Below are 27,822 nucleotides of genomic sequence, written 5' to 3' on the forward strand. Positions count from 1 at the left end.
GTGCGCAGGGTCGGGACACGCTGCCCCGCAGTCTCCGACCCACAGGGTCCTGGCGGGGCACCCCTTTCCCTTGCTCTGGGGCTGCTGGGGGGCCCGGCCCAGTCCCGGCCCCATAACCCCCGCCTCCTCTCTCCCTCCCCCCGGGGGCGGGGGGGATGAAGGGGGGGACCGGGCGGGCTGGGGCGGGGAGGGGAAGGGAAGGAGGTGGGATTATGGACACGGGACCCAATGAGCCCGAAAAACGTGCACCGCTCGCAGCTCTTTTAGCGCGGCGGAGGGGCAGCAGCAGCCTCTCGGCGGCGTGCGGAGAGAGCCGGCACCCCCGTCCCGTCCGGTCCATCCCCGTCCCGTCGGGCCCGCTCCCGCCATGGCACTGGGCAAGGTGCAGAAAGTGCTGATCAGCGAAAGCYTGGACCCCTGCTGCCGGGAGATCCTGCAGGCCGGCGGGATCCGGGTGCTGGAGAAGCCCGGGCTGAGCAAGGAGGAGCTGCTGCGGGAGATCAAGGTGAGGAAGGGCTGCACCCAYGCGTGGGTGGGTGGCTGAGTGCATGGGTGGGTGCGGGCCGGCGGTCCCGGGTGGCAGCGGACCCCCTTGACTGGTCCCCGCCTCCCGTCTGATGCAAGAGCCCGGCCGGTTTCGCACGGCGATCCCGGACCCCGTAGCCGCTGTCCACATCCCGTGATTCACCCGGGACCACCGGCCCCGGCCCCGGTGCCACTCGCCGTGTGTGTCACCCCTTAGGACTGCGATGGGCTCATCGTCCGCTCGGCCACCAAAGTCACGGCCGAGGTGCTGGAGGCGGCAGAGAGGCTGCAGGTGGTGGGCAGAGCTGGCACTGGCGTGGACAATGTGGACGTGGAGGCAGCCACCAGGAAGGGCGTCCTGGTGATGAAGTAAGAGCAGCAGTATGGGGACATCCCTGCTCGTGATCCTGGGGAGGCAGGGGAGGCTGCAGTTGGGTGCCCTCCCGATCCACGGCACCCCTGGCACCTCTGTGTGTGTCTCCATCCTCACGGGGCACAGACCCTGTCACCCTGGGGGACACACCAGTGACACCACTCTCCATCCCCAGCACACCCACTGGGAACAGCCTCAGCGCCGCCGAGCTCACCTGTGGSATGATCCTGAGCTTGGCCAGGTGAGCACTGGGCAGGATGGGGATATGGATGTGTGCCCTATAGCCCCTGCCCCGCACTGAGCACAGCCTCCTCTTTAGGCAGATCCCGCAGGCAGCCGCCTCCATGAAGGAGGGCAAGTGGGACCGTAAGAAGGTAGGAGGCAGGTGAAGCACCTCTGGGTGGTGGGTGCCCGCGTTGGGGGTACTGCCTCACCCTCCCTCTGCTCCCCAGTACATGGGCATGGAGCTGAAYGGGAAGACACTGGCCGTGCTGGGGCTGGGACGCATCGGCAGGGAGGTGGCCACCCGCATGCAGGCTTTTGGCATGAAGGTAAGGACATGGGAATGGAGGAGTGATGGGTGGCACAGACCTCCCTGACCTGGCCAGAGCCACRTGCCAGGCTGCAGGAGTGAGTGCCTGCTTTGCCTCAGACCATAGGCTACGACCCCATCATCACCCCCGAYGTCTCAGCCACCTTTGGCGTGGAGCAGTTGCCACTGGAGCAGATCTGGCCCCGCTGTGACTTCATCACGGTGCACACGCCACTGCTGCCCTCCACCACGGGTATGGAGCGGGCACGGGCACAGGGAGGTTTGGGGAGAGCTGGGGCAGCCCCCTGCTGCTCACAGCCCTCCTTCTGCAGGGCTCCTGAACGACAGCACCTTTGCCAAGTGCCGCCGTGGCGTGCAGGTGGTCAACTGTGCCCGYGGTGGCATCGTGGACGAGGGCGCCTTGCTGCGGGCGCTGCAGTCGGGGCAGTGCGGTGGGGCCGCCCTCGATGTCTTCACACAGGTGAGGGGGCTGTGGGGAGCCCTGAGCTTGGCTTTGTCTCAGCCTCACCTCAACTTTTCCCAAGCCAAGGCAGGGCAGCCTGGCAAACCCCTTGGGGCTGGGGCCATGGACAGCCCTCCTCATCTTCCCTGCTTGCAAAGGAGGTGGGGTAAACACCCCCTGCCCTGAGCCCCCAGGGCGGTGCTGGAGCTGATGGCAGGACGGGCCTGTGTCTGCAGGAGCCCCCAAAGGACCGTGACCTGGTGAACCACCCCAACGTCATCTCCTGCCCACACCTGGGCGCCAGCACACGGGAGGCACAGAGCCGCTGYGGCAAGGAAATCGCCATGCAGATCGTGGACATGGCCACGGGCAAGGGGCTGACCGGCGTAGTGAGTGCCCCTGCAGCACCTGGCCTCCGGGCCTCAGTTTCCCCAGCCGTAGCACATGGGTGCACTGGGAGCAATGCTCCGTGTGTGATCCCTGGCAGGGTCTCACCGCTCACTCTCTCATGCAGGTTAACGGGCAGGCTCTCAGCAAGGCTTTCTCACCCCACACCAAGCCCTGGATCGCCCTGGCCAGGGGCCTGGGCACGGTGCTGCGCACAGCGGGCAAGCAAGTGCAGGGCAAYGTGCAGGTGTGCACCCTAGGTGAGCCTGAGTGGGGGAACCACGAGGGGCAGGCAGGAGRAAAGATAGACAGGAAGGTGGCTGACAGTGGGATTGGAGCCTGAGGGTGTGCAGGGATGGATGGGTGGATGGACTGGGTGGGTGGAAGGACCAGCTGGCCCATCCACCCCTCCTCTCTGCACCCCAGGGACAGCCCTGAAGGAGGCTGGGAGCTACCTGACGCCTGCCGTGGCCGCGGGCATGCTGGCTGGAGGGCCACAGAAGGAGGTGACCCTGGTGAACGCCACACTGCTGGCCCAAGAGGCTGGGCTGAAGGTGCGTGGACACCCGGGCTCTGCACCTCACCCAAGCAGCGGGAGCCTGGGGAAAGCTGGGTGCTCCCTGGGGTGCCTCCAAGGATGTCCCTTCCCTGCCCCCTGCCACTCCCAGGACCTGGACACTGAGTGGCCGTGTCTCTCTGGCAGGTCACAACCACCCACAGTGATGTGGCCCCTGAGCCCGACAGCAGCACTGGCCTGGTGCAGGTGTCCCTGCAGGGCACCCCGCACCAAGTGACRGGGACGGTGCAGGGCAGCACCCCAGTGCTGCGGGAGATCAACGGGGCCACCTTCAAGCAGCCTGCCCCGCTGTGCGGCCCACTCCTCATCTACAGAGCCAAAGCCTCCGATGCCAGTGCTCTGGCCACGCTGACCGGTGAGTCCCTGTCAGCCCCGAGCCACAGGACAGCCTGGGGAACTCCTGCATCCGACCTAGAGCTGAGTCCCTGCTGCAGCAGATGCTGCCTGGAGAGATGGATGTGGGGTTTGGGCCGGGGGTTGTGTGGTGTGGAGCAAAAGGACTTGGGGTGGGGGAAGAAGGGGCATCGTGGACCTCTGAGGGTGCTGGGGTGAGCAGAGGCTCAGCTCCCACTGCGGTCCCTAATTCCTGTCCTCCTCTCCAGGACTGCTGAGCAAGGCAGGGGCCCAGCTGCTGTTCTACCACAGCTCCAGCACGGTGGCAGGGGAGCAGTGGAGCGTTGTGGGGCTCTCAGCCCCGCTGTCCAACCTCAGTGAGCTGAAGCCACGTGTCACGGAAACCTTCCAGCTCCACTTGCTGTAGACCCTGCCTGCCCACAGGGACTCTCCCCACGGCTGCAGCACCTGGACCCTCCCCCAGCTGGGGAAGCATTGAACGTGGGCATCCCTGACCTCCACACTGGGCTTGGGGTGGCCCCACACTCAATAAAGGGTCTAGAAGAAGAGAGAACCTGTCTGGCCTGTGGTRTCTTGTCTGTGCAGTCCTTTGTCCTCAACCCCAAACCCCCTCCCTCCTGCCCCTGCTGCTCCCCAGCCCTGCTGCTGTTTGCTGAAGGGTGCAAAGGTCTCTGTGGCTGCCGAGGYCCTGTCTGGCCACAGTCCTGTGCTGGGACACGGCCCAGAGAGCATTGCTGCCAGGGGGATGAGCCCTCCCGTGAGCCCCTGCGCCCTCCTGCCCACGGGTTTGGCCATGAGGATGTTTCAATTTAATGTCATCGTGGGGAAAATGCCATCTTACCACCCCCAAACTGGAGACTGGGAGGTGGGGGCTTACTTGGCTCCCACAAAATGTCAGGGCACGCTCCCATCCTGGGGAAATGGGGGATACTGAGCCACGTGTCTAACAGGGCAGGTGGCCATGGAACAAATCCCATTACTGGCTGCGATCCAGACCAACAATTGCTAAGAGGGAGGGACCTGGGGCAGGAGAAGACCACTCAAGACCAGGAGCCAGAGCTGGGCTGCTGCCCCCTCCCATCCACACCTTTATTCCCTGGCACTGCCCAGGTGTTTGCAAAAGATGCCRCCATCTCCAACAGCTCTGGGGCCCGAGTCGCCACTGGCCGCTTCCCAGCCATCCAAAGTGAAGTTTCCCACAGAGGCCAGCCCCGGATGTGGGGATGAACAGGGATGACAGCAGGAAAGAGAGCATCCCCTCCCCGGGGCTCACCACTCTGGTGATCCCACTCTAGATGGGCTTCCTGGCGTATTCGCGGCGGTACTTGGAATCCACCCGTGTCAGGTACCAGGTCCCGGGGAAGAGATCCGCCTGGGAGCCGTGGGGAGCATGGTCGGCTGCAGGGAGAAGGCAGGGATGCTCAGGGCTGTTGTAGGGTCCCAGCAGGGCAGGGTCACATCCCCCCGACCCCACTCACCCAAGTGATGGGTTTCCTCCCGTCGCTTCATGATCTCGGCGAAGTCCTGCGGGGCCACGCGCTTGCGGGAGTCCAGGCGAGCGGGCAGGTCAGCCAGGCTGGACACCAGCTTGTCCAGGGGCGAGCCTGGCAACAGGCACCCCGCGTGTGAGATGGCACAGCGGGCAGCCCTGGCCCCACAGCCCCACGCCGCCCTCCCTCCCSCGGGGCTCACCTGGGGCCGCGTCCTGCGAGACGCGGAAGGAGAACAGGCTGGCRGCCAGTCCCGAGCCGTAGGAGAAGGCACCGATCCGGGAGCCGGCCAGGTCCCGTGCCGAGCACCTGCAGGGGGGTTGGAGGACATTTGGGGTGAGGGGGACATGGGGGTACTGGGGGCAGCRTTGGGGGATGCATCCTTTGCAGGCAGGAGGATCCCTGGGCCACAGGGCCATATTTCTGAGGGYGTGTGGCCCTGGAATGCAGCGGTGCCAGAAGCCCCAGGACAGGGCTTTTGTTCCCCCCAGAGCCTGTCTGTTCCCATGACTCCTTTCCCATGGGGTCACTCATTCTACCGGGCAYGACAACAGGGGTTTTCATCCTCCTRTTGATGACAGAAGGGCTTTATGCACTGGCCCAGATCCAGCAAGCTGGGAYGAAAAGGCTGGCAGGGAGATGGCGWGGAGCAGGATGCATCCATGGTGGGGGTTGTGTGCAATGAAAGCACCGGGTCCCTGTTGAGGCTGGGAGAGATGAGTGCTGGGACATGAGTGCTGCCCCTCTATCCAGCCAAAATGCCCTCCTTCCTCTCCCCAAGCCAGCATTTTGGGGACTCACTGTGACAGGAGGGAGGCCAGGCAGCCATACATGGATGGTGTGTACATGTTGCCGTTGCGGGAAGAGAGGAGCAGGGAGGGCTTGGTCTTCTGGTTGAAGATGTCCTGGCTGGCTGTCTGGAATGCCTTCTCCACCTCCTTGCTGGAGTAGGTGTCCTCCAGCTTCAGACCRCTGCCCAGAGAGAGAGCAGCTGGGACCCCCGAGCAGCACAGCCCTGGCTGGGCCCAGGGACAGGGGACAGGGTGCAGGGACCCACCGGAAGGACTGCAGCCCCTTGTAGAGGCCAGAGGCCGTGTCGGGGTTGGGGGAGGCCAGGAAGTCGTTCAGCAGCAGCCGCCCCACGGATTTCTGCACCAGCTTGCAGAAGGGYGAGTGGAAGATGATGTACTTGAACTCGTCGAGGGTGAAGGGCTTCTGGATGCCAGCTGGGAGGGGACATGGRGCCATCAGCATCCAGGGGGATGCCGTGGGCACCTCGGGGGTGCTGCCACTTACTCTGCTTCCACTGGGCCTCCGCCTTCCGCCGGTACACGGCGTAGCAGCGGTCCAGGGCCCGCAGGTAGCACTGGATGGAGAGCTGCCCGTCCACCACCGGGTACTCCGAGGACAGGTTGGGTTTGTAGAAGTCGTAGGCGTGCTCCATGTGGGTTCCACGCAGGCCTGGGGGCATGGGGAAAGCCCACAGTCAGGGAGGATCGGGAGGTCCCAGCCCCAAAGCAAACACCCAGGGTGCTGCCTGCCATGCCATGCCCAATATGCAACAGCCTCCCTGAGTCATTCCATGGTGCCCACAGGGATGTGGCCAGCTGGGATCCTGGAGTGTCCAGCAGGATCCCATGGCTGGGACACAGATGTGTGGCCCCCAGGGACAGCACCCATCAGCTCACCATCCCCAGGGTCTCACCACACTGACCTCTCTCCAGCACCAGCGGGGCGTTGGGTCCCACCAGCATGGCGATGGCACCGGCCCCTCCTGTGGGCCGCGCGTTCCCGGTGGCGTAGACGGCGATGTCCCCGCACACCACCACGGCGTAGCGACCTGAGGGAGGACAGAGGGACTGGCAGTGACACCCGTGGGTGGAAGCCTCCATCCCACAGCCCTCATGTATTCCCATCTCCACGCTGCCAGGTGTCACACCAAGGTGGACAAGAAACAGGGGTGATGGAGAGCCTGGCGGGGCACTGGCTCCCTTTAAAGTGGGAGCAACTTTGGGTTTCAGGCCACCTTCTGCCTCCTTCCCCTACCCCATGGCATCCACCCAGCATCCAGCCCCACRGCTGCACTCACCATCCCAGGCACTGGACTCCACCCAGGCGGCCGCATTGAAGAGCGAGGCCGTGCCGCCGTAGCAGGCGTTGGTGGTGTCGATGCCCTCCACGTCGGTGTTGCCCGAGTCATGGAAAAGCTGCATGAGGACKGTCTTGACGGCCTTGGACTTGTCGATGACGGTCTCAGTGCCCACCTCCAGGCGGCCGATGGAGTCCCAGGAGAGGCGCCCGCGCTCCACCAGCCGCTGCACCACCGTCAGGCACAGCGAGTTGATGTCCTCGTGGGCGGCGCAGAAGCCCATCTGCTTCTGGCCCAAGCCCCGCGTGTACTTGCCGGCCTCCACGCCGTCAAACCGCTCCAGCTCCTCCTGATCCACGTACTGGGCAGGGAAGTACACCTCCAGGGCCAGGATGCCCACATCCTTGGGCCAGGCACCTGTCCCAGCAGCACTGGAGAGGCTGTGGGGCAGAGGGAGTGGTGACAATCCCATGGCAGCCTTGGGGACACAGGGTGGCCCCGGGGAGATGCCACCAGCGAGGAGCCCGGACTGGGAGCACCCCAAATCCCCGTGCCTGGCAGCGCTGCGGGAAGGAGGGAGACGCTCCCCTTCCCCAGCAAGGCTTCTCCACCCCCACCATGGCCATGTGTCCAGCCCCCGATCCGTGTGGATGCTCACCATGCCCTCTGCCAAGCCGTGGGATGCTGGGTGCCCTGGGGTGCCCGCTCCGGCCCCGGCGATGCCCACCTCACCCCCCAGCAGCGTGCRGCGCGCCCGACCAAGCGCAACATCTCTGCTGCACGGACGAAGGGACGGCCGGCCGGACAGATGGCCTCGCCTAGTGCTTTTATAAACTGCGTGGGCAGCTCGGCACAGCCCTCCCGGCCTTTATCAGCCTGCCGGACCCTGGCGCTCAAAGGTCACCGAGCGCCAGCCAACACGGCAGGGGCAGCGGAGCTGCGGAGGGGGGAGCTTGCGAGAGGGCTCCGTCTTGTGTCCCGAAGCCTGGGCACACGCACAGGGAGCAGCGGGACGGAGCAAAGGGACGGGCTGTCCCGCGGTCCCGCTGTCCGTGCCCTGGGGCAGCGGCAGCTCCGGTGCCAGGCTCAGCTGCGGGCACTGCGCAGCGGGCACGGGGAGGGAGCAGAGGGCGGCCCGGCTTTGGGGCCGGCACCATCCGAGCTGCCCGGGACGCAGTCCACATCTGACATGTGCCGCAGCTCTGAGGGGGTGAAAACCCCATGAGCTGAGTGGGGGCAGAGCCATCTTCAAAGCAGCAGAGCAAACAGCCACGTGACGCCTGTGGCAACATAACAGTGACACAAAAGGGGACCTTTGGTCCCAGCGCTGCTGTCAACATGGCCATGGGGCAGTGCTGCAGCCCTCAGATCCCTGTGGAGCTGCATCTGGGGGACCACCYGTCCCCATGCCTGCACACCCACGACAGCTCCCACCCCCACCCACATCTCGGGTGGCGGCTCCACGGTGCCCCAGGTCTCCATGTCCRCATGCTGGGGACACTCCTGTCCCCTCCACCTGCTCCCCAGGGACACCTGTTGTATTTGGCACCCGAGCGCTGGTATGAGCAAACACGAGTGCTCAGCCGGGAAGAGCCACTGGCCCCACAGCTCCTGGGAACTCATCCCCAAACAGCTCTGCCCCGGGAAGCCGGGAAGTTCAAGGAGCTGTGGCAGAGCCTCTCTCWCTCCCGGGGCAGCCCAGGGCTTTGCATCAGCACCAAGCTCACGCAGCACTTGTGTGCTTCTTTTTTTATAGATATATTTATAGKAATTGTGGGGAAGGGAGCAGAGGTGGCACGGGAGGGACATCGCGGGCGCAGGGTCCCCCACAGGCCAGGGGCTGTGCTCAGTGCAAGGGGTAGAACTTGCAGACGTAGGGATGCTCCCGGGAGCACTCGGMGCTGGACCAGAGAGTGAAACCTGCGGGAGAGACGGGCAGGGGGTTGGCGGGGCCGCGGTGAGGACGGGCACCAGCTGTGCCCTCCAAGGGATGGGACCTGGAGCGGGAGGGAGGCGCGGCAATGCCGGCCAAGCCCAGGCGCCGCAGGTGGATGCAGGGACGGGGCACTCACTGCTCTGGTGGGTCAGCATGGCGCAGGCCCCGCCTCGGGCACTGTTCCCAGGGATCCCACTGGCGAGGCTGTATTTATTYCCATTTGTCCACTGCCAGGTCTGGCTCTGTGCGGGGACAGGGGGTTCAGAGGCACTGCCCTGCTGTMCCCAGCCCCCCATCACCCCTGCCGCCACTCCTCACCTCTCTGTCCCGTTGGAGGCCAATCCAGACGGATTCCACGCGTTGGTAGTAGGAGATGGCTCTCCTCAGGGTGCTAGCTTCGCGGGGCTCCTCCACCCAGGCCAGGTGGGCTCCTTTCTGGGTGTTCTGGCACTGCCTCTGCGGGGAGAGCTGTCAGTGCCAGGGCGCCTCCGCCATTCGGGGAGCTCCCTGGGGAGGTACCGCGCCGGGCTTACCTCAGCCTCGTCCCAGGTGAGGGGCTCACGGAAGTATTTGAAGCAGCCGAGCTTGTAGTAGGACCAGCCGTCGGGGCAGTAGTTTATGTACCTGGCATCTGTCGGGGGAGAGCGGAGGGCAGCGATGAATGAGGGACGGCCTGGAGAGGAGCGCGGCTCCCTCCCGACCCCGAGCCGCGGCACTCACCGACCGGCCGCAGGAGCCCCACGCAGCCCAGCAGCAGGAGGGCGAGTCTGGCCGCTGCCATCATCCTCCTTGCTCCCTGAAAAGGCTCGGCAGGGTCACACAAGGTCCCTGGGGGACAGGGGATGCCACCCTGCTCTGCTGTGGGCTGACCCTGGCCTCTCTGAGCCTCCTGGAGGAGATGACAGGCTGTGCCTCCCTCCCTACTCCCCGGCTCAGGTCACTGCCCCACGCCTGAACCCCGCGGCATGGCTCGGGGTGCCCATCCCCACTGGTAACAGGTTACCCTGGCCCCACCAGGAGGAATCTGGGAGAGCCAAGCTGTGTGGGCACAAGGGGAGAGCGCTGTCAGGGACACGGGTGGGGTCCCCCAGCCCTGCCCCGGTGCAGCAGCAGCAGCAGCACAGGCAGAGCCGGGGAGCCGCAGGCACAATGTGAACGGCGGCGTTTTCGTGCCCTGAGCTCGTAGCGCTGCCCAGGCTGGGGAGGCAAATCGGCCACATCAGCGCAGCTCCCTTTATCTGGGCTAATCCCCGGGCGCTGGGTCGATCTGCAGACTCAGCTCGTCTTCCCCTCAAAGAAGCAGCGAGAAAAATCAACGCAGGGCTGAAAAATGCATTATCACAGGCTGCTCCATCCGGCGAGGGCAGAGCTCAGCTCCCCCGGGAGCTGGCACAGACAGGGACCGCGAGGCAGCTCTGAGCATCCCGAGGCCCCAGCTSCCTTGGGAGGCTCCTCTTCCTCACCTGCTGTCCCGAGATGGTGCGGAGTAGCGGCTTGTCGAGGGTCACAGGGAGAGGAGAGAGGAGCTGCCCTTTATAGTCTGGTGCTCACCAGCATCTGTGTTTGYCCAACTCAGGTGATTCTCACCATAAAAATCTTACTGCTGACACCCCTCTGTCCCCCCCGCGTCGCTGGAAAATTGCCCTAATCTCCACTCTGTTTGCATTTAACATATCTCCAGAAGCAGACAGGAAGAACCTGTCCTAGTTGGTCAATAAACCCCCGGCAATTATCATTAATTGCTCCCGCGATACCGATACAATCTTCCAACCTTCAGCAGCCTGGCACATGGCAGAGATGCCCTCTGGGCCAGCCCTGAAATTGCCCGGGGCCCGGCTGGGATGAACCCCGGGGTTGATCCCCTGATCCCGGCCAGAGCATCCCCACTGCCAGCAGCCAGGCCGTGGGTCCGACCCCCTGGCACTGCCCGTGTCCCCACCGAGGGATGGCACCCGGCCGGGCCCCGTGCCCTGCCCCGCTGTGCCATGCGTCACCCACACACCGCCCTTGTTTGAACTGCCGGGGGATGTTTGCGAGCAGCATGCGGGACGCCGGGATGTGGGAACAGCCTGCAGCCGGGGGCTGGCGGTGCCATCAGATAGCGGGGACGCTGCCCAGCCCGGCGGTGACGCAGGGCTCTGTCACTCTGTGTCCCCTCGGGGCAGCCCCCACTGTCCCTGCCCCAGGCGGGTCCCTGCAGCCCCGGCCCGGGGAGGCTTCTGTGGTCATGCAGCCACAGAGATGAGCCCCTGGCCCCGCACTGCAGCCACAAAGAGGAGCCCCTGGCCCCCGCACTGCAGCCCTTGGCAGGGTCTGGCACAGCCTTCTCGGCCATGGTCCTTGCTCCTCGCCTCGGGGTGTCCTCTGCAMCTGCGGGAGGCAGCTGGAGTTCTCCACGTCCCTGCTGCCACCACGGAGCAGGTGGCTGTGCTGGCTCCAGAGCGGAGCTTTGAAAGCTCATCCTGGTGGACCAGAGCGGCTTTGAAAGCTCATCCTGCCGCCTGTCCTGAGGCTCCTGCGGAGCTGCCAGCTCCTGCCCAGCACTCTGCTGCTGCCAGCTCCAGCCAATGCCTGGTTCTCCTTCCACAAACCCTTGGTGGAGGCCAGGGTGAGGAGAGGAGCTGCCCTTTATGCTCACCAGCATCAGGGTGACCCAGGAGGCAGCTGCCTGCAGASGATGCAGAGCCAGGGCTGAGCCCCACTTCTCCCCACATGCAGGGCTTGCTGTCAGGCTCGGGCCATGGAACCCCATGATCTGCTGTGGGATCTCCTCCTTTTGCCAAAACACGCAGCAGTGAACGCTGCTACACCCACACCGGCGTGCAGAGGCAGGTCTGGCTCCTGCCCCGGGGAGGGAGGAGGATCAGACCCATCTCCYTCACCCACACAGCCGGCACAGAGCTGCTGTTCTCGCTATGCACCCTCCGGGATCCAAGGGGCAAAACCTTCTCGTGTCCAAACACAGCTGCCACCTGCTATCAGCTCTGAGAGAAACAACCTGCCACCCATCAGCTGCCCCGATCAATGGGGGAACCYTGCAAACACAGCAACTCCCCAGAAAACAGGGCTCCACCCTTGCTGTATGAAAAACAGTGAAAAACCTCCCCAAAAGAGCCTGAGGCTCCTCCGCTACTCAGTTAGATAAGGGATGCCGTGCCTCCATGCCTGGATGGTTCAGTTAGGCACATTTGGAAGCATCAACAAGTTTCCACAAGCTCCTGGCCATCCCAGGCTGGGGAAGAGGCAGGAGCCATCCCGAGGAGACACAGTTCAAGTCTCAGCCTGAGCACCAGTACCCTCAGTGCCAGGGGCTCGGCAGAGCTCGCTAAACTTTGGCACAGATGTGTGAGCTGCGGGAGAACACGGACGAATGCCTGCCGGAGGTTTGGACTCACCCAGCTGGCTCTACCGAGAGATAAAGGAGCTGCACTGTTTGAACATTAAACCCTKCAAATGCCCCCAGCAGCGTTACCCCAGATCAGCATCGGAATTCGTCTACCAGCTCCATCAGAGCCCGCAGCGAGAGCTGGAAAACAGCCAGGGGAGCACCAGTGGCACCTCTGTCCTCCAAATTAGCACAGCAGCTTCTGACAGTTTGATCTCTGATTGCTCAAGTCAAGCTTTTCAAGTCTGAGACCTGCACAGAGGAGTTCTGATTCCCTGTTTCAGAGGCTGGAGGATGACACATCTTCATGCTCWAAGTATGGAGTAAAGGAGGCTCAGGGGGGACCTCATCACTCTCTACAACAACCTGAAAGGAGGCTGTGGACAGGTGGGGGTTGGTCTCTTCTCCCAGGTAAGAAACAACAGGGTGAGAGGAAATGGCTTCAAGTTGCACCAGGGCAGGTGGTTTGGATTGGGTAAGAGGTAAAATTGTGTCAATGTCAGGGCAGTCAGGCCTTGGATCAAGCTGCCCAGAAAGTGGTGGAATCACCATCTCTGGAATGTTCAAAAAACATCTGCATGTGGCATTTGGGGACATAATTTAGGGGTGAACATAGCAGTGCTGGGTTAAAGGTTGCACTCCATGGTCTCGGGGTGTTATTCCAACCAAGGGAGGCAGACYCAGCCCCAGGGATGAGGGTCCCCTTCCCTACTGGAAGGACAGGAAACAGCTGAGGGAAGCAAGCAGGACCTGAGAGAGCCAGTGAATCCACAGCTCTGCTGACCACTGCCCCAACCCACACTTGCTAAAAGCCACAAAATTGCCCCAGCCCTTCTCAGGAYCCCACAGGCACGAGAGAGCTCTTAYCCAAAGTGCCTATGAAAGGGCTCATCCCAGCCCCTCCCCATCCTTCCCAGCTGCCTGGGGTTACTGCCCCTTCTCAGCCAACCAAGAGACCCAAAATCCTTCTGCTACACCCACACCAGGCTGCTTCCAGCTCCCTTGGGTGGAGCTAAGTCGTGGGGTTCACATGCTGCTGAGACAGAGCACCCCCAATTCTTTTATAATCCAGTGRACCAAGGAAAACAAATKAAAACAAATGAAAACAGCAGCAYAYRGRCACTGGGCACATACTTTTTATTCTGGGGATAAAAATTGCTTATACATTTGGCAGCAACTATTTTCATAAAAGACTTTTATAAAAAATGTAAAAATAAGCAAATATTTTCCATCATTAATATAGGAAAATGCTGCTGTGTGAATGGTTACTCTACAACTTACGAGATAAAATACCACCTTAAGGAGATATTATCTTTACAAGTAGTTAAAAAAACAAAAAAAAAAAAAAAAAAAAAAAAAAGAAAGGCAGAGGGCCATCATATTAACAGGCCAGGCACGGAACCGGCTTCATTCCACAGAAAGCACTCATCTTGTAAAAGGTAGCCACATATATAAAAAGGCACTTGGTTATTTGGGGCTAACGAGCAACAGCCCTTTGTTTCTTTAGCATCGATGTAGCAACACTTCATTATTTGCAGTGAGACGTGTACCTGGACAGACCCCAGGGAGGCTGCTGGCCCCTGCCTGGAGGTCTGAGTCGGCTGCAGCTAAACTTCAGAGGCCACGCTGCAGCGAGCGTGCCGGGGAACGCTGTGTGCACCGTGAAAAGCAGTAACTTCACACACAAAATTAAAAACTTCAGCCCAAAACGACGGCCCCGGGAACCAGCTCCTCCTGAGGCCCTGCCTTCATGTACCATTGAGTGGAATTAGGAACAACAAAAAAAAAAAGGCAACTTTGACTCTTGATTAGAATGGAAAGAAACACCAGAGACAATACTGTACATGGTAGGGTGTTGATGGCTCGCTCGTAGTCGAGCAGCCTTCAGTCCTTTGGCAGCAGCCGGCAGCCCCGAGCTCTTTGGAAGACGTGTCTGCAGCGTTCCCCTGAAGAGGCAGGAGCAAACCATCCCCACAAATGTTCACTGGGGCTGCTGGCCGGTCTGGAGCCCTTCAGAGAAGCACTGCTCATGTGAGCAAAGCAGAAAAAGCGGCTGTTTGTCTAAGGTCGATGACAGCTGGCTTCCACGGCTCCAAAACCATCGGGGGGGGCGCAGCACCAACAGCTCCACCGTGCCCCGAGCATGTGGGGCACCTCGGCTGGGAAACCTGGACACAGGCTGGAGCTGAGAGCAGAGGACAGCCCCAAACCTGTGACCCACTGCAGGAGGCAGTGGCTGCTGAGCTGTTTGGTCTGCTGCCACAGCTCGGCTCCTGGCTCCTGGCACGYCGCTCCTGCTGCTGGAAAACTGTCATCGCTGTGGCCTCCCTGCGCTGGGAGGGGAAGACAAGGCAGCTCTGAGCCGGGGCTGGAGCAAAAGGGACACTTTTCAAAGGGCTGGATGTCGTTCCTGACGCAGAAGGACACACATCGCAAACATGTAACCACATGTTTGACACTTCTTGATAATCCCATAAAGAGGCAGCATATGGTATCTGGAGGACAGGACACACAGCCACCCTGGATGGAGGGGAGGGGACTACYGTGCAAGAACGCTGGGAGCTTGTGTTACCAGTTTCTGAAACACTCCTGCTCATCCCAAAAGCTTCCCAAAATGCCTGTACCATTGCAGTGCATCTCTTCTGGCATGGGGGGTGACAAAGGCAGTCGTGGATGCTCCTGGCAGGATGGGGGGCACGGGGAAGGTAGTGTGTCAAAATGGTCAGGGGTGTCTCGGGAAAGAGACACACAAAATGGAGAGATGCGCCCAYAGGCCACCGTGGTGGGAAGACCAGGTCAGACCAGCGTTTTCGGGAGGGAAAATAACAAAACAAACAACCTAAAAAGGCTATATGTATATATAATCTCATAATACCCGGGGAGCAGGCAGTGAGAGCCCTAAGGGGTGTTAGTGAGTCTGTATAAGACAAAGGCTCTTGAAGAGGAGAGGGTGAAGCTGTGTGACAGGAGCTGTCACTTGACCTGCAGGTGTTTTGGGAGGTCCRGCTTGCTTGCTGAGCAAGAGTGGACAAGGAAAAGAGGGGATCTGGGAATGTGGGTGCAGCTCTGAGCTGTGTCAAGACAAGGCAACTTGAACTCGAGGAGAACTAGTAGAAGGTGCTTCAGAGAGAGGTTACGTGGGTAACAGAAGGAGTAACAAAATAAGGATACAAAGCTGGTTTTGGCTAAATCTCTGGAGAAACGACCACAAGATGTACTAAGCTGAAGAGCTGTCTCCCCAAGGCAACGGTGGAAGGTATCTAAAAGCAGACTGGAGGATCCAGTGCAGACAGCAGTCACATCCAAGGTGCATGGGAGGYGGTCAGAGGTGACCCAGCTGGGCTTCTCCATCACCAGCTTCTACAGTTCTCTGTTTAGCATAAAAGCGAACAAGTCTACAGCGACCACAGTCCCTCCAACGAAAGAACATCCTGGGCTCATTAAGACTCTTGGATACTAAAATGGTTCTTCATTTCCATCCTGGAAGACCTTCATGAGTTCTGGAGTCCGCTTTAGTCGGGCTGCACCTGGGGCAGCCTTCAGGCGTACACCTGCATGTTGTTCCGCTGCTGCTCCGTCATGTGAGCGGCCGCTGGCCCGCGCTGGTTGTTACTGGGACTGGTTGCCACGTCAGACCAGTCGGAGGCTGAGTGAGGGGAAGAGCTTGACCACTGGTCCGGAGATTCGGGCGATGGAGTCAGGTACGGGTGCTCCCCTTGTAAGTGCCGGTTGTGGCTAGGAGTCCGTTCTGTGGCCGAGGAGTAGCAGCTGTGCTGGGAGGGAGGCGTGGGGTACTTCCCCATCGGGCTCTGGAACTGGTGGTAGGCCGGGAGGACCGTCTGAGCCACCTGCCCGTCCTGCTGAGGGATGGCAGCCATGGAGAACGAGGCGCTGGGCAGCTGCGCTAGATCTGGGATCTGGTACATGGAGCCAAGAGGGCCAGCCATGTTCTGAGCGCAGTTTGACTGGGCCTGCTGCGGCAGCGCTTGCTGGTTGATGCTGCCCTTGGGAACCAGCTGGAAAGTCATGATGGGGGGCAGAGACTCCCTGGACACCCCCAGGTGCTTGGCGTCCGCTTGAACCAAGCTGCCCTGCTGGGAAACGCCGGGGTGGGAATGCATCACCTGGGGCACCATGCCGAACATCTCGTTGTACTGYGACTCGTTCACCTCCATGCGGTTCATCCACTCGGTGGAGACGTTGGCCGGCCGCAGCCTGCCCAGCCCGCTGTTGGGAGGGGTGGTTCTGTGCTGCGAGAGCAGCTGGCTGACGGACGGGAGCACTGTGCCGGACCCGCGCCCCAAGGGCTGCAGCTCGTGGAGGTTGGAGAAGGACATGGTGTGCGCGGCCGGCACCGACGGAGCGGTCAGCAGCGAGCTGGGCGACGAGTGCAGCACCCCCGGCGACGGCATCACGGGAGACGAGGTTGGTTCAGATGCAAAAGCGTGGGGCGATTCCAGGGAATCCACCGGTGACAGGGTCACTGAGCTCTCCGAAAACTGCCCTTTGCCCTCGCTGAGGGACTTCTTCCTTCTCCTCTTCGCATCTTTGGTGAGGCTGGAGGGCATGCCTTTGGCATTCGGCTTTCGTGACTTCTTGCTTAAYGAAGCGTGTTTCAGGTTGAGGAAGGACCTGTTGGGGCCACAGATGACCGGGGAGAGGGCAGAGTTCAGCATGGCCCCGGGGTGCCCGGCGGGGCTGTGGGCCACATTGTACTCATTGAGGAGCTGCACGATGTCGTGGTGCATCCGGTCCTGGGCCACGTCCCGGGGCAGCCGGTCCATGTGGTCYGTGATGTCTCGGTTGGCAAAATGGTCCAGCAAGATTTTTGCTGCTTCAAAGCTGCCTTCCCGAGCAGCAAGGAAGAGGGGAGTCTCCTCCTGGAAACACACAGAGTAAATATTTTAGCAGCTTCAGTGTGGGGGGAGTGACTTACAGCTCACAATCCCTTATGGCATGGCAGCCTGGKAAACGCTGCTTAATGCAGTGTCACACTAGCAGCCTCCAAGTGCCACCYACCCTGAGAGGTGCCCACTGAAAAAGGCAGATTACAGATGATTTCATACACTGCAGTGGAGCACAGACTCTACTGTCCCACCAGGAAGGGCACTATTCTGCCACAGATCCTTGGAGGGACTGTGAAAGCACCTGGTGCCTTTCTCCCATTGCCCTCTATAAGGGAAAGATGCAAATGCTGAAACAGCCCAGTAAGGAACTGCAGCTTGTTCGTAGCTCTAAAATCTATTGAACAATACCTAGCAATCTGAAAAAGAAACTTAAGGCAGAGGAGAGAAATCAAGGACTAAGACACAGCTAACAGTGAAACTACACAACATTGGAACAGTGCAGACAGTCTGTCAGATGGGCTTGTCCCCCATATCCACCCTGCACTGAGATCCCTGGAAACATCACAGGACATGACTGCTGCTGTGCTGCCAGGTGTCTTTCTCTCTGCTAACTGGAATCCAGCTGTTTGACAGCAGCAGCATTGCACCTGCTGCTCTCACACACCACTGACTGTGTAATGCATCCCTTCCCTGCAAGGAAAGCAGGACAGCACTGATGCCCAGCACTTGGCCAAACGAGGACAAGAACTGCTCTCTCCTATCAGAAATCCTGTAAAACATCCAGCACTTGGAGAGAGCTCCCATCAGTCTGGGTTTGSAAGACCTGCACTGAGCACCCAGTTTAGAAAATGTGAACTTAGCTCACTACCAACAGCAAAGAGACACTTCGAGTTGGGAAGCACAGGCTTGTTGAGCACCCCCACACTGTACCTTGTTATCCTGCATGTCTCTGTTGGCTCCATTTTTCAGCAGTACTAGTGTTGCTTCCACGTTGTTGACAGCAGCAGCCCAGTGAAGAGCAGATTTACCTGCAGGGAAACCCAACAACTTCAGTAACAAACCAAGGAGATACTTTGCTATTTTGCTTCCCTTCCAGAATTGTCTAACCAAGCCACTGGCAGCAGCCTGTAGTTTATTACCACTGGAGGACTTCACAGGAGAGCCTCCAGTGTGTGATTTAGCCACAGAATTCATGAGCAGCCCCACTCTGGGAGAGAAGCAGCCCACCCCTCCCTGCTTACACCATGACAAATATTTGCCCAGCCTGGTACACCGTGTTCACATTACCATGGTCGTCCACGGCGTTCACATCAGCCTGGCAATTAATGAGCTCGGCCACCATCCCTTCCACAGCCAGACGTGCAGCCAGAATTAACGGGGTCGTCCCATCATTCATCCGAGCATCCAAGTCTGTCACTCTGTTACGGATCAGGATCTGGACCACAGGGAAACACGGATTTTTTTTCAATACCACTAACAGACTGAAACTGAGGATTTGGCAGAATCTCAACAGAAATTTTACAGYGACAAAGTATCCTGAGCAATGAAATGCAAGGACCCAGAAAATAGGTGACAGGGACAAACAGACCAAATAAATACATGCCAGACAATTTATGCATGCTGAGTTATTCGAGCTATGAATACCGGAGGAAACTGGATATAAAATATTTCTTCCCTAGCCACCACACTGTGGAAGGCATGAGAGCAGGGCTGTGAGTGAACAAAGCACAGCCTGGACAGGCTCATACAAATAYAGAACACAGAGTTCCCCAATGGCCATACCTGGAAGACCCCCTGGGCGTCAGCAGCCACGGCTGCGTGCAGGGGTGTGCGCCCCATGTTGTCCCGAGCGTTGGCATCCGCCCCGGCATCCAGGAGCCGCTTGGCAGCGTCAGCTCTGGAGTAACGGGCTGCCAGGTGCAGGGCCATCTCCCCAGTGCGGTCTGTCTGTGCCTGCAGGTTGGCACCCTGGTAGATCAAATCTGTGATTATGTTTGCTGAGGAGTCTTCGCCGTCCTCGTCGTCCTCGCTGATGTCGGAGCCRCCCGCGCGCAGAGATGCCAACATCAGCGGAGTACATCCATCTGCAACAGGGGACATGAGGACATGGGAACCTGGCAGTGACAGCAAAGGCAAGGAAACCTCCCACAATCCTTCCCCCTCACAATCTCTACAGTTGCTTTAACCCAGTCCTCTTTTCTTAAAGTCCAACAGAGTTAGCCAGTTGTTCTCCTTCCAAGCAGGACTTTAGTATCTATTGCAACCCCAACAAAACTCAAGATATTTCTCTAAAGACTAAGATCATTGTAAGAAAAAAAACCTTTGCTGCTTAAGTGGAAAGATTCCACAAAAAGTAAAGCCTAAGTGTACTCCAAAAGAGAAGCAAGGGCTATAAAAATCAAAATCATCAGACAGCTAAGTATAACWGTTCATATAGATGTTGGAGGAAAAAATATTAACAACTAACTACTGAGTACTGGTGACATTTTGCTGATATTAACTTGAAGTGAAATGCAGACAAATCTTTGTTTCACAGTGAGATTATGATGAAAAAGAGCCTGAAGTTGTGAGAGTCAAGCACTCAAAGCTGACAAATGCCCCAGGARGAATGCTCTTGAACAATCTGAGTACTTTGGGTGATGCTGGTCTCACTCTCCTCAGGTCTCCAGTGGTGGGCTCACACTGATGGGATATGCACAAAGGCTAAAATCACACTGGTCCAATCAGGATCCCTGCATTGTCAGTGGAAGGAGAAAGGCTCCTCCAAACCACTAATTTAACTTAGGTCCCTTGGATCAATCTCCCTCTGTGCTGATCAGAGAGGGCAGTGCAGGAACACCACCTCATGCTGCTGATTCTTCACTCTTGCTAATACCCTCCTTGGTGCAGGATGATTAAGATTGAAAACAGCTGCATGTATTTTCAGCAACYCATAAAAATGCCAAGTGCTTCAGTTTCAGCAGCCTCTGAACATGATATGGTATTCCCTAAAACCCAAAGACTGCAGCTGTAGACACTGATGCTTCCTTACTGATTTTACTGCTTTACTCCACACCCATCAGAGGCACCTGGAAAGCAAGRGGCACTCAGCAGCAGAAGTGAACCATGCTGTGCTCATCGCTCCACTGGAGCTCTCTAGCAGAAATACAAGACCATCTTTTCAGCAAGTACCTGATTTAGCCCATGGGCAAGCAGGGGACAGACAACAGCTTCTCTGCACAGCTCTCAGTCACAGTGCACTGCACAAAGCCATGCTGGGGTGCTGTGCACATAAACAAGGTGCTGTCTCCTACTGAAAGTGACCCACAGAGCTCTGATGCCCTGCTCYCATTTCCCARCTTCTGATCATTGAGCCTTCCTGGSTCTCTGCTTAGGACAGCTGCAAAACTTTCTAGAAACCTGCGGTTCCAGCGAGGAGCAGGCTCCACGCTCCTCCTAGTGGCTCACCAGCACAGGACACACAGCCTTCCTTCCACCGGCTCCTTGCCCAACATTTGTTGGACGGCAGCAAAGTGCTGATGTATGGGCCCGGGTTCAGTTCCAAGACCCATTCCTGTCTACAGACCCTCTGCCCTGCTCTCCTATACCTCCTTTTGTGCTTCTCCCTCCCACTGCTGGCTCTGCTCCCTCGTCCCAAATGAACACTCCTCAGTATTCCAGTCAGGCTGKGCTCTCCTCCGTACTGCCACAACACAAAGAGCAGAGAGACAGAGCACAGAAAGGAGCTTTCCTTTCCTCCAGCACCACAGCTCTGGGAAAAACCACTCACAGGATAGGATCTGGCTTGCTCAATCACTGCAGTTGTCCTGTGTGATCAAGCCCAGCAGCTCCACAGGGACACAGCTATAGTACAGCATTAAATCCTTGGAATAATTAGCTGCCAACCTCCACAAAGTTTCTCAGGTACGTGCAGCTCTTTTCAGAGCTTTGCAAGTTGGCCACACACGGCTGGTTTTATGAGSCCAGCAATAGCACATCCAGCTAGACAGTCACAATTAAGTGCTTGATGGACTACTAGAGAAAAAAAAAAAGCTGTGGACACAATGTCTTTTTTTCCTCCTTCCAGCTTGTTCTCTCAAAGAGCTGGAAAAGAACCCAAAAGCATCCAGCTGGAGGCAGACACCCAGCATGGAAAATTCCAGTCTAAACCACTGAAGTTTCAGTAACTGAAAAAAAAGAGGGGCATATAATAGGGACAGTTCATCAATTTTAATTATAGGTGGTGTTACCAGTTATGCTTATAATTGCATTACCCTGGTTACACACTCACAATAAGTGAGTGTGAAAAGAATGTCCTCCAGTGAAAAGAATGTCCTCACTGCTCTGGGGAACACAGAAAAAGAACAGCATGGGGAGACAAAGGTGGTGGCAGCATTTTATAAAAACTCTTCTATTTGCTGTCATTCAGTAAGACAGCCCCTGAGTACATGTAAAACTCAGAGTGAGATGGTAAAGCCAGGAGTTCACCAGGCAGGTACACCTGAAGGTCTCATACAGGCACAATGTACTGAAATCTGGAATGTAGGGATCCCACAGGCAAAATCCCCTCCTCCCTTCTGTAGGAGAAAGAGCTTCTTGATCCCCTTAAATYTGAGAGACTGCAGAAGGTGCTGGGTTAAAAGAGGGAACAAACCCTCAGTACACCAAGGCATTTCTCCTCTCTCTAGGAAAGATTTCTACTGTTCTACCTGCACCTGCAACCAGGATCTAACTCACCCAGCTTCAGATGGTGGCAGCCCACATACCTGTACCAGGCCAGTCACCCTGAACACCCTTTGTAATCAGGGGCAGCAAAGCATTACTGGGGTGTGAACCACCCATTCTTCAGGAGATTTCTCAGGACAGAAGGCAACTACCTCTCACAAGGGTCCATTTTTTCCCTCTGCCTACAAAAGTGAGGGTGGCCAGGGCAGAGAAACAGCCACACTAACTGTGAAGAATCCTACCCCTCCTTACTAACCCGTTATTCAAAAATCTCTCAGACTTTTAAAATTGTTTCTGCCCTGACAGCTGCTTGCTTCTGACGCCAGAACTAGAAATAATGTAGAGCAGCTTGCTGCAAGCTTCCCAATTGTATCTGGATGACAGGAAAACAACTCACAGGTCAGTATTATTTATTGCTATTGTTGGACAAAGCTCTGGGTGAACACGAAAAGCAGTCTGGAGTCTTAAGAACATTACTGCCTGCACTTGGAAAGCTTTTACCCTGCCACACAACTAGAARTTTCAATAGGGGAAATAAAGAAAAGCTTAAATTTGGCAGGAATGGATGGTTTATGTTCTCACACTCGTTACACAAAAATCCCTCCTTCCCTCTGCATTAGGAGAGCGAACGGGTCAATGAGCAGAAAAGACAATGGAAAGGAACTAAAAGAATGGGTCTAGTCATCCTTAACTTGCATGGAAATAGTCCCACAAAACYCAATAAAAAAGGAATTGCAGCAATATGATCAATATCACCTCTCTGCATATGAACAAGGGCCATGCTTGCAGTTCTTCCAACCAGAAGAAGGTCAACTTCTCTCAGAGCCCAGGGATCAGCTGGTAGCAGATGACCCAGCCAGGCCCTTACCAGTTTACACAGCYTTAGTGCTACACTCATAAAAAGCAGGAGAGGGCTCCCAGGGCATCCAGCAAATTGGGATTGAGAGAGAGCAAGCCAGTCTGCATGTTAAAGAAACCTTCAAGGTGCACAGTTCTGTTAGGAATTCAATGAGTTAATCATCATAAGCTGAAGATATAAATCACAGAATAAAAAAATTCATKAACAGTGTTGCTGCATTGCTGCTGTGCTCCAGGACAGGCACATCACACACTGCTAATGAGGGTGTACTGTTTGCCAAAAAGTTGTTTTATTCAGGAAAAGGCTATCCTTGCTTCCACAGCTGATAACACCTCAGGTRTAAGACCTGCTAAGTTGGTCCTGATAAAAGCCTGCTGCAAATCTCTACAGTGATGCAGGTGGAGAAGCTGGGGCTTATTTCCAGCACAATTATGCAYTCAAAATTTCTGATAACATTGCTTAGGCATACACCTTTATAAATAAGATTCTACAGGTGTTTGCTAAGTGAACTCCTTTTCTCCTGGTTACATGACATTCCATGTGCTACAGACCATGATCTAATCTCTCCAGSTTTCTTGTCTGGAATGCACACTGAGCTTTCCTTGAGCACCATAAAGCRTCTGCTGCTGTTCCTGCATACTCCATTGAATTTTTAATGTTAGCAGCCCCAGACCTTAGAGGCAGGGGAGGTTGCTGGTGGCTGGCAGGACACAAGGACACTCAGAGTACTAACCTGGCCCTCTGACATTGACATCCAGAACATCCACTTCTTGGTCTGCCTGCGGGGGTGTGAGGGCGAGCGAGGTGCTCCCACAGACGTCTGCAGCCTCCAGGTGCTGCTGTGTCCACTGGCGCTGGTCTATSGGCTCATCACCTTCGGGCAGCAAGGCCTGGTCCTCAGCCTGGGCACAGCAAACAAGCAGCTGCTTCAAAATATCCACCAAGTGGCCAAAGACACAAAGTTCTTGGGGTTTTCTCCGATTTGATGGGGTTTCTTGGGTTTTGGGTGGGGTTGTTTTTGTCGTGTTTTGGTTKTTTGYTTGTTTTCTTCTTGTTTTAGGGAGTTTTGTTTTGTTTTAAGCTAATGGTGCTYTCCATTTACCTCTGCTTGGCATTCTCAGTTTTCACAGTCCCACCATACATTATTAGGCCTGAACTGCAAGACATCCCATTAACCTTCTTGTCCCTTTTGCTGCAGCAGGGAGGGGACAYTGGAACAGAAGGTACCTACTTTCTCTACTTTCTCCACCAGCCTTTGGTGGTGGTGTTAGCCTGAGGATTCCCTTCTCAGATACCATTAATTATATATTACAAATCCCTAGGCCAARGGAGGTTTGGAGCAAGGGAAATTAATGCAGATGTTTGTCTTACCAGCAGTTTTAGATGGTATTTAAGTCCTGGAGCTCCTTACCTTGGCTCTCTTTGGCTGAGGTCCACCATCACCTGCCCAGTGCTCTGTTGTCCCAGAATCAGCCAGGGTACCCTCTGGTATCTGGACTGACAGATTTCTGACAAACAAGGAAAACACATCATTTGTGCAGGCTGAGCAGATGCTACTACTTCTATTTACACTACCCTGCAGAGACTAACAGCAGGGTGTAAATTTGGTAGCAAACAGAGGAACAAAGAAATTACAAATCTCAGGCAGCCAACAATGGCATTCAATGCACTAAGAACTGCAAAGTTGTTTAATTCAGTGGAAACCCAAAACTGCATAGAACTTTTGAAACTTTCCATTGTCATTTTTTCTAAGAATTTCTAAATCACATTTTTAATGCATTGAGCTAAAGGTATTAAACTTTGTTGCCACTGTCAACCTAAAAATGTCTCACCTATTCCAGCAGAAGATTAGGCAAACAGTACCTGGCTGCTGATCTATACTGCTCAGTGTCAGAAAACCAAACAAAACCAGGAGATCAGATTCCTTGCTGGCACTTTATATGTGACAGTTAATTAAAATTCTTCTGTCCAGAACAGATGTATTTAAAAGAATGGCCTAAGAAGTTCTAGCTTAAAAGGAAGCTTTCTCTGTGGAGTTAAGTGCCTTTGATGAAACATGTATCAGCCACATTCTCAAAATCCTCTGAGCCACTARTAAACAGAATGTCAGTGGCCTAAATGCAAACTTACTTGAGTCCAACAGCATCTTCCCCAACGGGCTCTCTGCGTTTGTGGTTGCTGGGATCCCTGCGCAGGATGAATCCCTCTGGGAGCCACAGAGAGCCGTGTTTGCGCTTCCGCTTGGCCATCATCACACCCAAGAGAAGGATTATCAGGATGATCAAAGCTGCCACAGCCAGCAGRTAAAGCAGCTGGGTCTTTGGTGGTAACAAGGGCTCGCCTGAAAATTCCAGTTAAAATGTAGTGTGATTAACAAAGTGGAGACTGTTGTCTTCAACTTACAGACTCTCTTTTTGCACAGTCTTTCCCACAGGGAGCATATGCTCTCTACACAGATTTTAGGCTCTGCTGAGACTGTTGTAAGAACAAATCACTTCTTTTTGACTTCCTTTGGTCTGGTTTCTCAAAGTATTTTTTAGAGTATATGGCKGTTCAACTGAAGATCTTGCTCCTTCCTCCAACTACCCTTACTCAGCATATCTTGCCAAAGGTATGAGCATGACCCAACTAGGAAAAGCAATAATGCCAGCCTAGTATGAGGTTGCAGCCAAGCCTCAGACTGCAGGATAGGGGAGTAGAAATCGAAGGGCTTACATACTACCAGAGGAGAAAACAACTGGCAGCCTGGACTGAGGARTGACTCCCAGACTTTCTCTCTAAATAGCACTTTTTTCACTGACTTCATGGCTTGGAGCACATGAATGATTTTAGTGCGGACATCACCACTGCAGTGCTGCAGGATGAGAAATTACTGATTGTACAAGTATTAAGATGACTGCGCTCTAAATGAAATGCCTTGCCTCACCATCCAGATGTTCCCTCAGAGCACATGGCACAAAAATACTTCTGTAACTGGGGATGAACAAGTTACCTCCCACAAACCATACTGAACAGCAAGACAAGTGAAGGTGGTGACAATGATCAATAATCTGAGCAAGTCTTTTGCAAGTTTGATGACCACCTTGGTCCATAAGCAATTTTTCCTTTGCAGTTACTCACTTTGGACAGACACGAAGGGATAGGGCAACATGCCCTTGATGGCCTGAGCAGCTAAGAGAGCTGCAGCAGCTTCTGTGTTGTGAAAGCATTGCTCTGAATCCTCTGCACACTGSCGGTTGTCGATCTCCAGGAATACCTTGGTGCTGCAGAGACACAGTAAGAGAGCACAGAAGTCAGTGACAGAAACTTTTGCCAAAGCACTAGGTTCAATTGCAGCCTTTTACATTAATCCTTCTACCCCAACACTGAATTGGGCAGTCTCAATAGTRTTACATCTCCCCATTTAAAAAACAGAATACAACCCCAGAAAGTYTAGGATGCCCCACAAATCTACAAACAAGAGTTACCACATAACCAGGGCAGAGGGACACAGAGTGCTCCACTCACCCAATGACCTCTTGCTCCAGTTCTCTGTGCTTGCGAACGACCACAAGCGACCGACGGCTCCGCGCTGCCGATTTCTCCCCGTAGTAGGGGAACACCATGGGGTTCCCCTGGGAGTCCAGCTTAATCCTCAGGTTGGTGTGCAGGAGCGTTCCCAGAGTGCGCAGGAAGCTGCGGACATCCCCCAGCAGCTCGTCAGGAGGCATCAGCACCACGATGATGAGGGTGCCCTCCGCCAGCTTCTCGGCTTTGTCCCCGGCRCAGTCCAGCCCGTCCCAGCCGCACTCCTCACTGTTGCAGCCCTGGTCACAGCGCCCGTCTGCGTAGTGATCTGCACAGTACTTGTCGTACCTGCAGCAGAGAGAGGGTCACGGGCAGCACACAGCACTGACACACTCTGCACAGGGGTCTAAAGGATAAGCTCTTGCACTCCTCATCATCATTTGAGGTGAAATAACACTCATAATCAGGATATAAGGAAAGAAACACAATCCCCGGATAAGCTGGATAAGCTTGCAGCCTGGGAGGGTGAAAGGAGAAAGCGCAGAACACCCCAAGAACCCACGGTTCAGTTCTGGTAACAGTGTAAGTGAACTGCTTGTGCTGTTTACTGAGATATCCAACACCTCTTGCCTCACCAAGGGAGAATCACCACTGCAAAGCTGCAGCATTTGTCAAAAATAACTGAATAAAAAGAATTCTACCACAAACAAGACAGAAAACAYACTCAGAGGTAGCAAACACAGCTGGGATGAAAACACTTGTATTGCTGGTATGGAGTGAAATTCAGGATAGCAGGCAGCACTGTTAAAATCCAGTACAAGTTTAAATGCCTCTTATTTACATTTCCAGGGAAAGCAGGGCACATCCATCAAACAGGTTAACACATCACCATTGTTCAGGTTATCAACAGTGCACAGCACACAAATTCCAAAACCAGACAAAAACTACACAAAGCAGCAGAAGCTCCTTGCTGCCAAGCTTTCAGCAAGGACACCAGAGGAAACAATGGAAGAGAAGGGAGCAGCAGGCAGGAGCTATGTTAGTCACACAGAGAAAATGTTCTCAGCACCGAGCCTTACTTGCACATCCTGCTATTTTGCTGACACTCGAAGTTGTCGAACAGGCACTCGGGTGTGTTGCAGAACTCRTCACACTGTCCATTGAAGAGCATCCAGCAGCGCAGCGAGGTCGAGCAGTTGGCCCAAGGATCCTCCATGGTGAGGGAGCAGTCACCTCCATCCCACTGGCACGCGTGAGTGTTGCAGTCTTCATCGCAATAGCCATCCCTGGCTTTTTCYGCACACTGGGAATCCAAACATCCCCGGGGCTCCGGGCTGAAAGTCACGGGCTGCTCACAGTGGCTGCCCTGGGTGTGACCAGGGCACTGACAGTAATAGTAAGGAGGCTGAGAGTGAGGGTGGCAGCTGCCTCCRTTCTGGCAGGGGGCACTGGCACAACCCGGGTTTGTCTGGCATTCYTCTCCCACAGACAGCTTGGGGCAATAGCACCGTGGGCCAGAAGAAGTTTGGATGCACTGCTCCCCCTTCTTGCATTTCACTTGTCCACAAGTGCTGTGGCTGCTGAACTCACATTTTGCTCCAGAATAACCCTGCAGGGGTGGGACAAAATGGCAAAATAATCAGTCTCACAAACTTACACTTCAACACTCTGAGGGCTGGAGGAAAAGTGTCACGTGCAAATCCTTTCTTCCCTGTAACTCCTCTAGCYTCATTGCAGGAGCCATGACTTTCTGGACCCAACTTCATGCCCGATTGCAGGAACCATGACTTTCTG

General features: G+C 56.1%; 4 protein-coding genes across 4 annotated transcripts in view; 1 reads left to right on the plus strand and 3 right to left on the minus strand.

Annotated features, from left to right (window-relative positions):
• The first annotated feature begins 229 nt into the window (after nt 1-229).
• PHGDH (phosphoglycerate dehydrogenase) lies at nt 230-3,764 on the plus strand. The gene is made up of 12 exons (XM_057372794.1): nt 230-505; nt 743-894; nt 1,074-1,139; nt 1,218-1,272; nt 1,351-1,449; nt 1,551-1,683; nt 1,763-1,911; nt 2,130-2,282; nt 2,408-2,540; nt 2,707-2,834; nt 2,984-3,212; nt 3,460-3,764. The coding sequence occupies exons 1-12, from the start codon at nt 368-370 to the stop codon at nt 3,615-3,617; spliced, it is 1,593 nt and encodes a 530-aa protein (XP_057228777.1). The 5' UTR covers nt 230-367; the 3' UTR covers nt 3,618-3,764.
• Nucleotides 3,765-4,271: 507 nt separating this feature from the next.
• On the minus strand, nt 4,272-7,647 carry HMGCS2 (3-hydroxy-3-methylglutaryl-CoA synthase 2). The gene is made up of 9 exons (XM_057372795.1): nt 7,449-7,647; nt 6,791-7,230; nt 6,416-6,541; nt 5,998-6,162; nt 5,759-5,927; nt 5,503-5,673; nt 4,904-5,010; nt 4,690-4,815; nt 4,272-4,609 (listed from the first exon to the last, which is right to left on the minus strand). Exons 1-9 carry the CDS (start codon nt 7,559-7,561, stop codon nt 4,503-4,505), a joined length of 1,524 nt encoding a protein of 507 aa, XP_057228778.1. The 5' UTR covers nt 7,562-7,647; the 3' UTR covers nt 4,272-4,502.
• Nucleotides 7,648-8,506: 859 nt separating this feature from the next.
• REG4 (regenerating family member 4) lies at nt 8,507-10,417 on the minus strand. Its single transcript, XM_057372800.1, has 6 exons — nt 10,190-10,417; nt 9,447-9,522; nt 9,260-9,357; nt 9,045-9,182; nt 8,863-8,968; nt 8,507-8,710 (listed from the first exon to the last, which is right to left on the minus strand). Exons 2-6 carry the CDS (start codon nt 9,508-9,510, stop codon nt 8,637-8,639), a joined length of 480 nt encoding a protein of 159 aa, XP_057228783.1. The 5' UTR covers nt 9,511-9,522; nt 10,190-10,417; the 3' UTR covers nt 8,507-8,636.
• A 2,809-nt stretch (nt 10,418-13,226) lies between these two features.
• Nucleotides 13,227-27,822, minus strand: part of NOTCH2 (notch receptor 2) — a 73,205-nt gene continuing 58,609 nt past the window's right edge. The window contains exons 23-32 of the mRNA XM_057372802.1: nt 27,108-27,637; nt 26,029-26,376; nt 25,642-25,784; nt 24,652-24,862; nt 23,933-24,029; nt 23,255-23,423; nt 18,741-19,042; nt 18,246-18,393; nt 17,889-17,986; nt 13,227-16,991 (exon numbers count right to left, since the gene is read on the minus strand). Coding sequence (XP_057228785.1) covers nt 15,651-16,991; nt 17,889-17,986; nt 18,246-18,393; nt 18,741-19,042; nt 23,255-23,423; nt 23,933-24,029; nt 24,652-24,862; nt 25,642-25,784; nt 26,029-26,376; nt 27,108-27,637 — 3,387 coding nt within the window. The 3' untranslated portion in view covers nt 13,227-15,650. The remainder of the gene's footprint in view (nt 16,992-17,888; nt 17,987-18,245; nt 18,394-18,740; nt 19,043-23,254; nt 23,424-23,932; nt 24,030-24,651; nt 24,863-25,641; nt 25,785-26,028; nt 26,377-27,107; nt 27,638-27,822) is intronic.

This window comes from Malurus melanocephalus, unplaced genomic scaffold, assembly GCF_030028575.1.
Source record: "Malurus melanocephalus ecotype Western Australia unplaced genomic scaffold, MMel_1.1 scaffold_178, whole genome shotgun sequence".
Taxonomy (NCBI): domain Eukaryota; kingdom Metazoa; phylum Chordata; class Aves; order Passeriformes; family Maluridae; genus Malurus; species Malurus melanocephalus.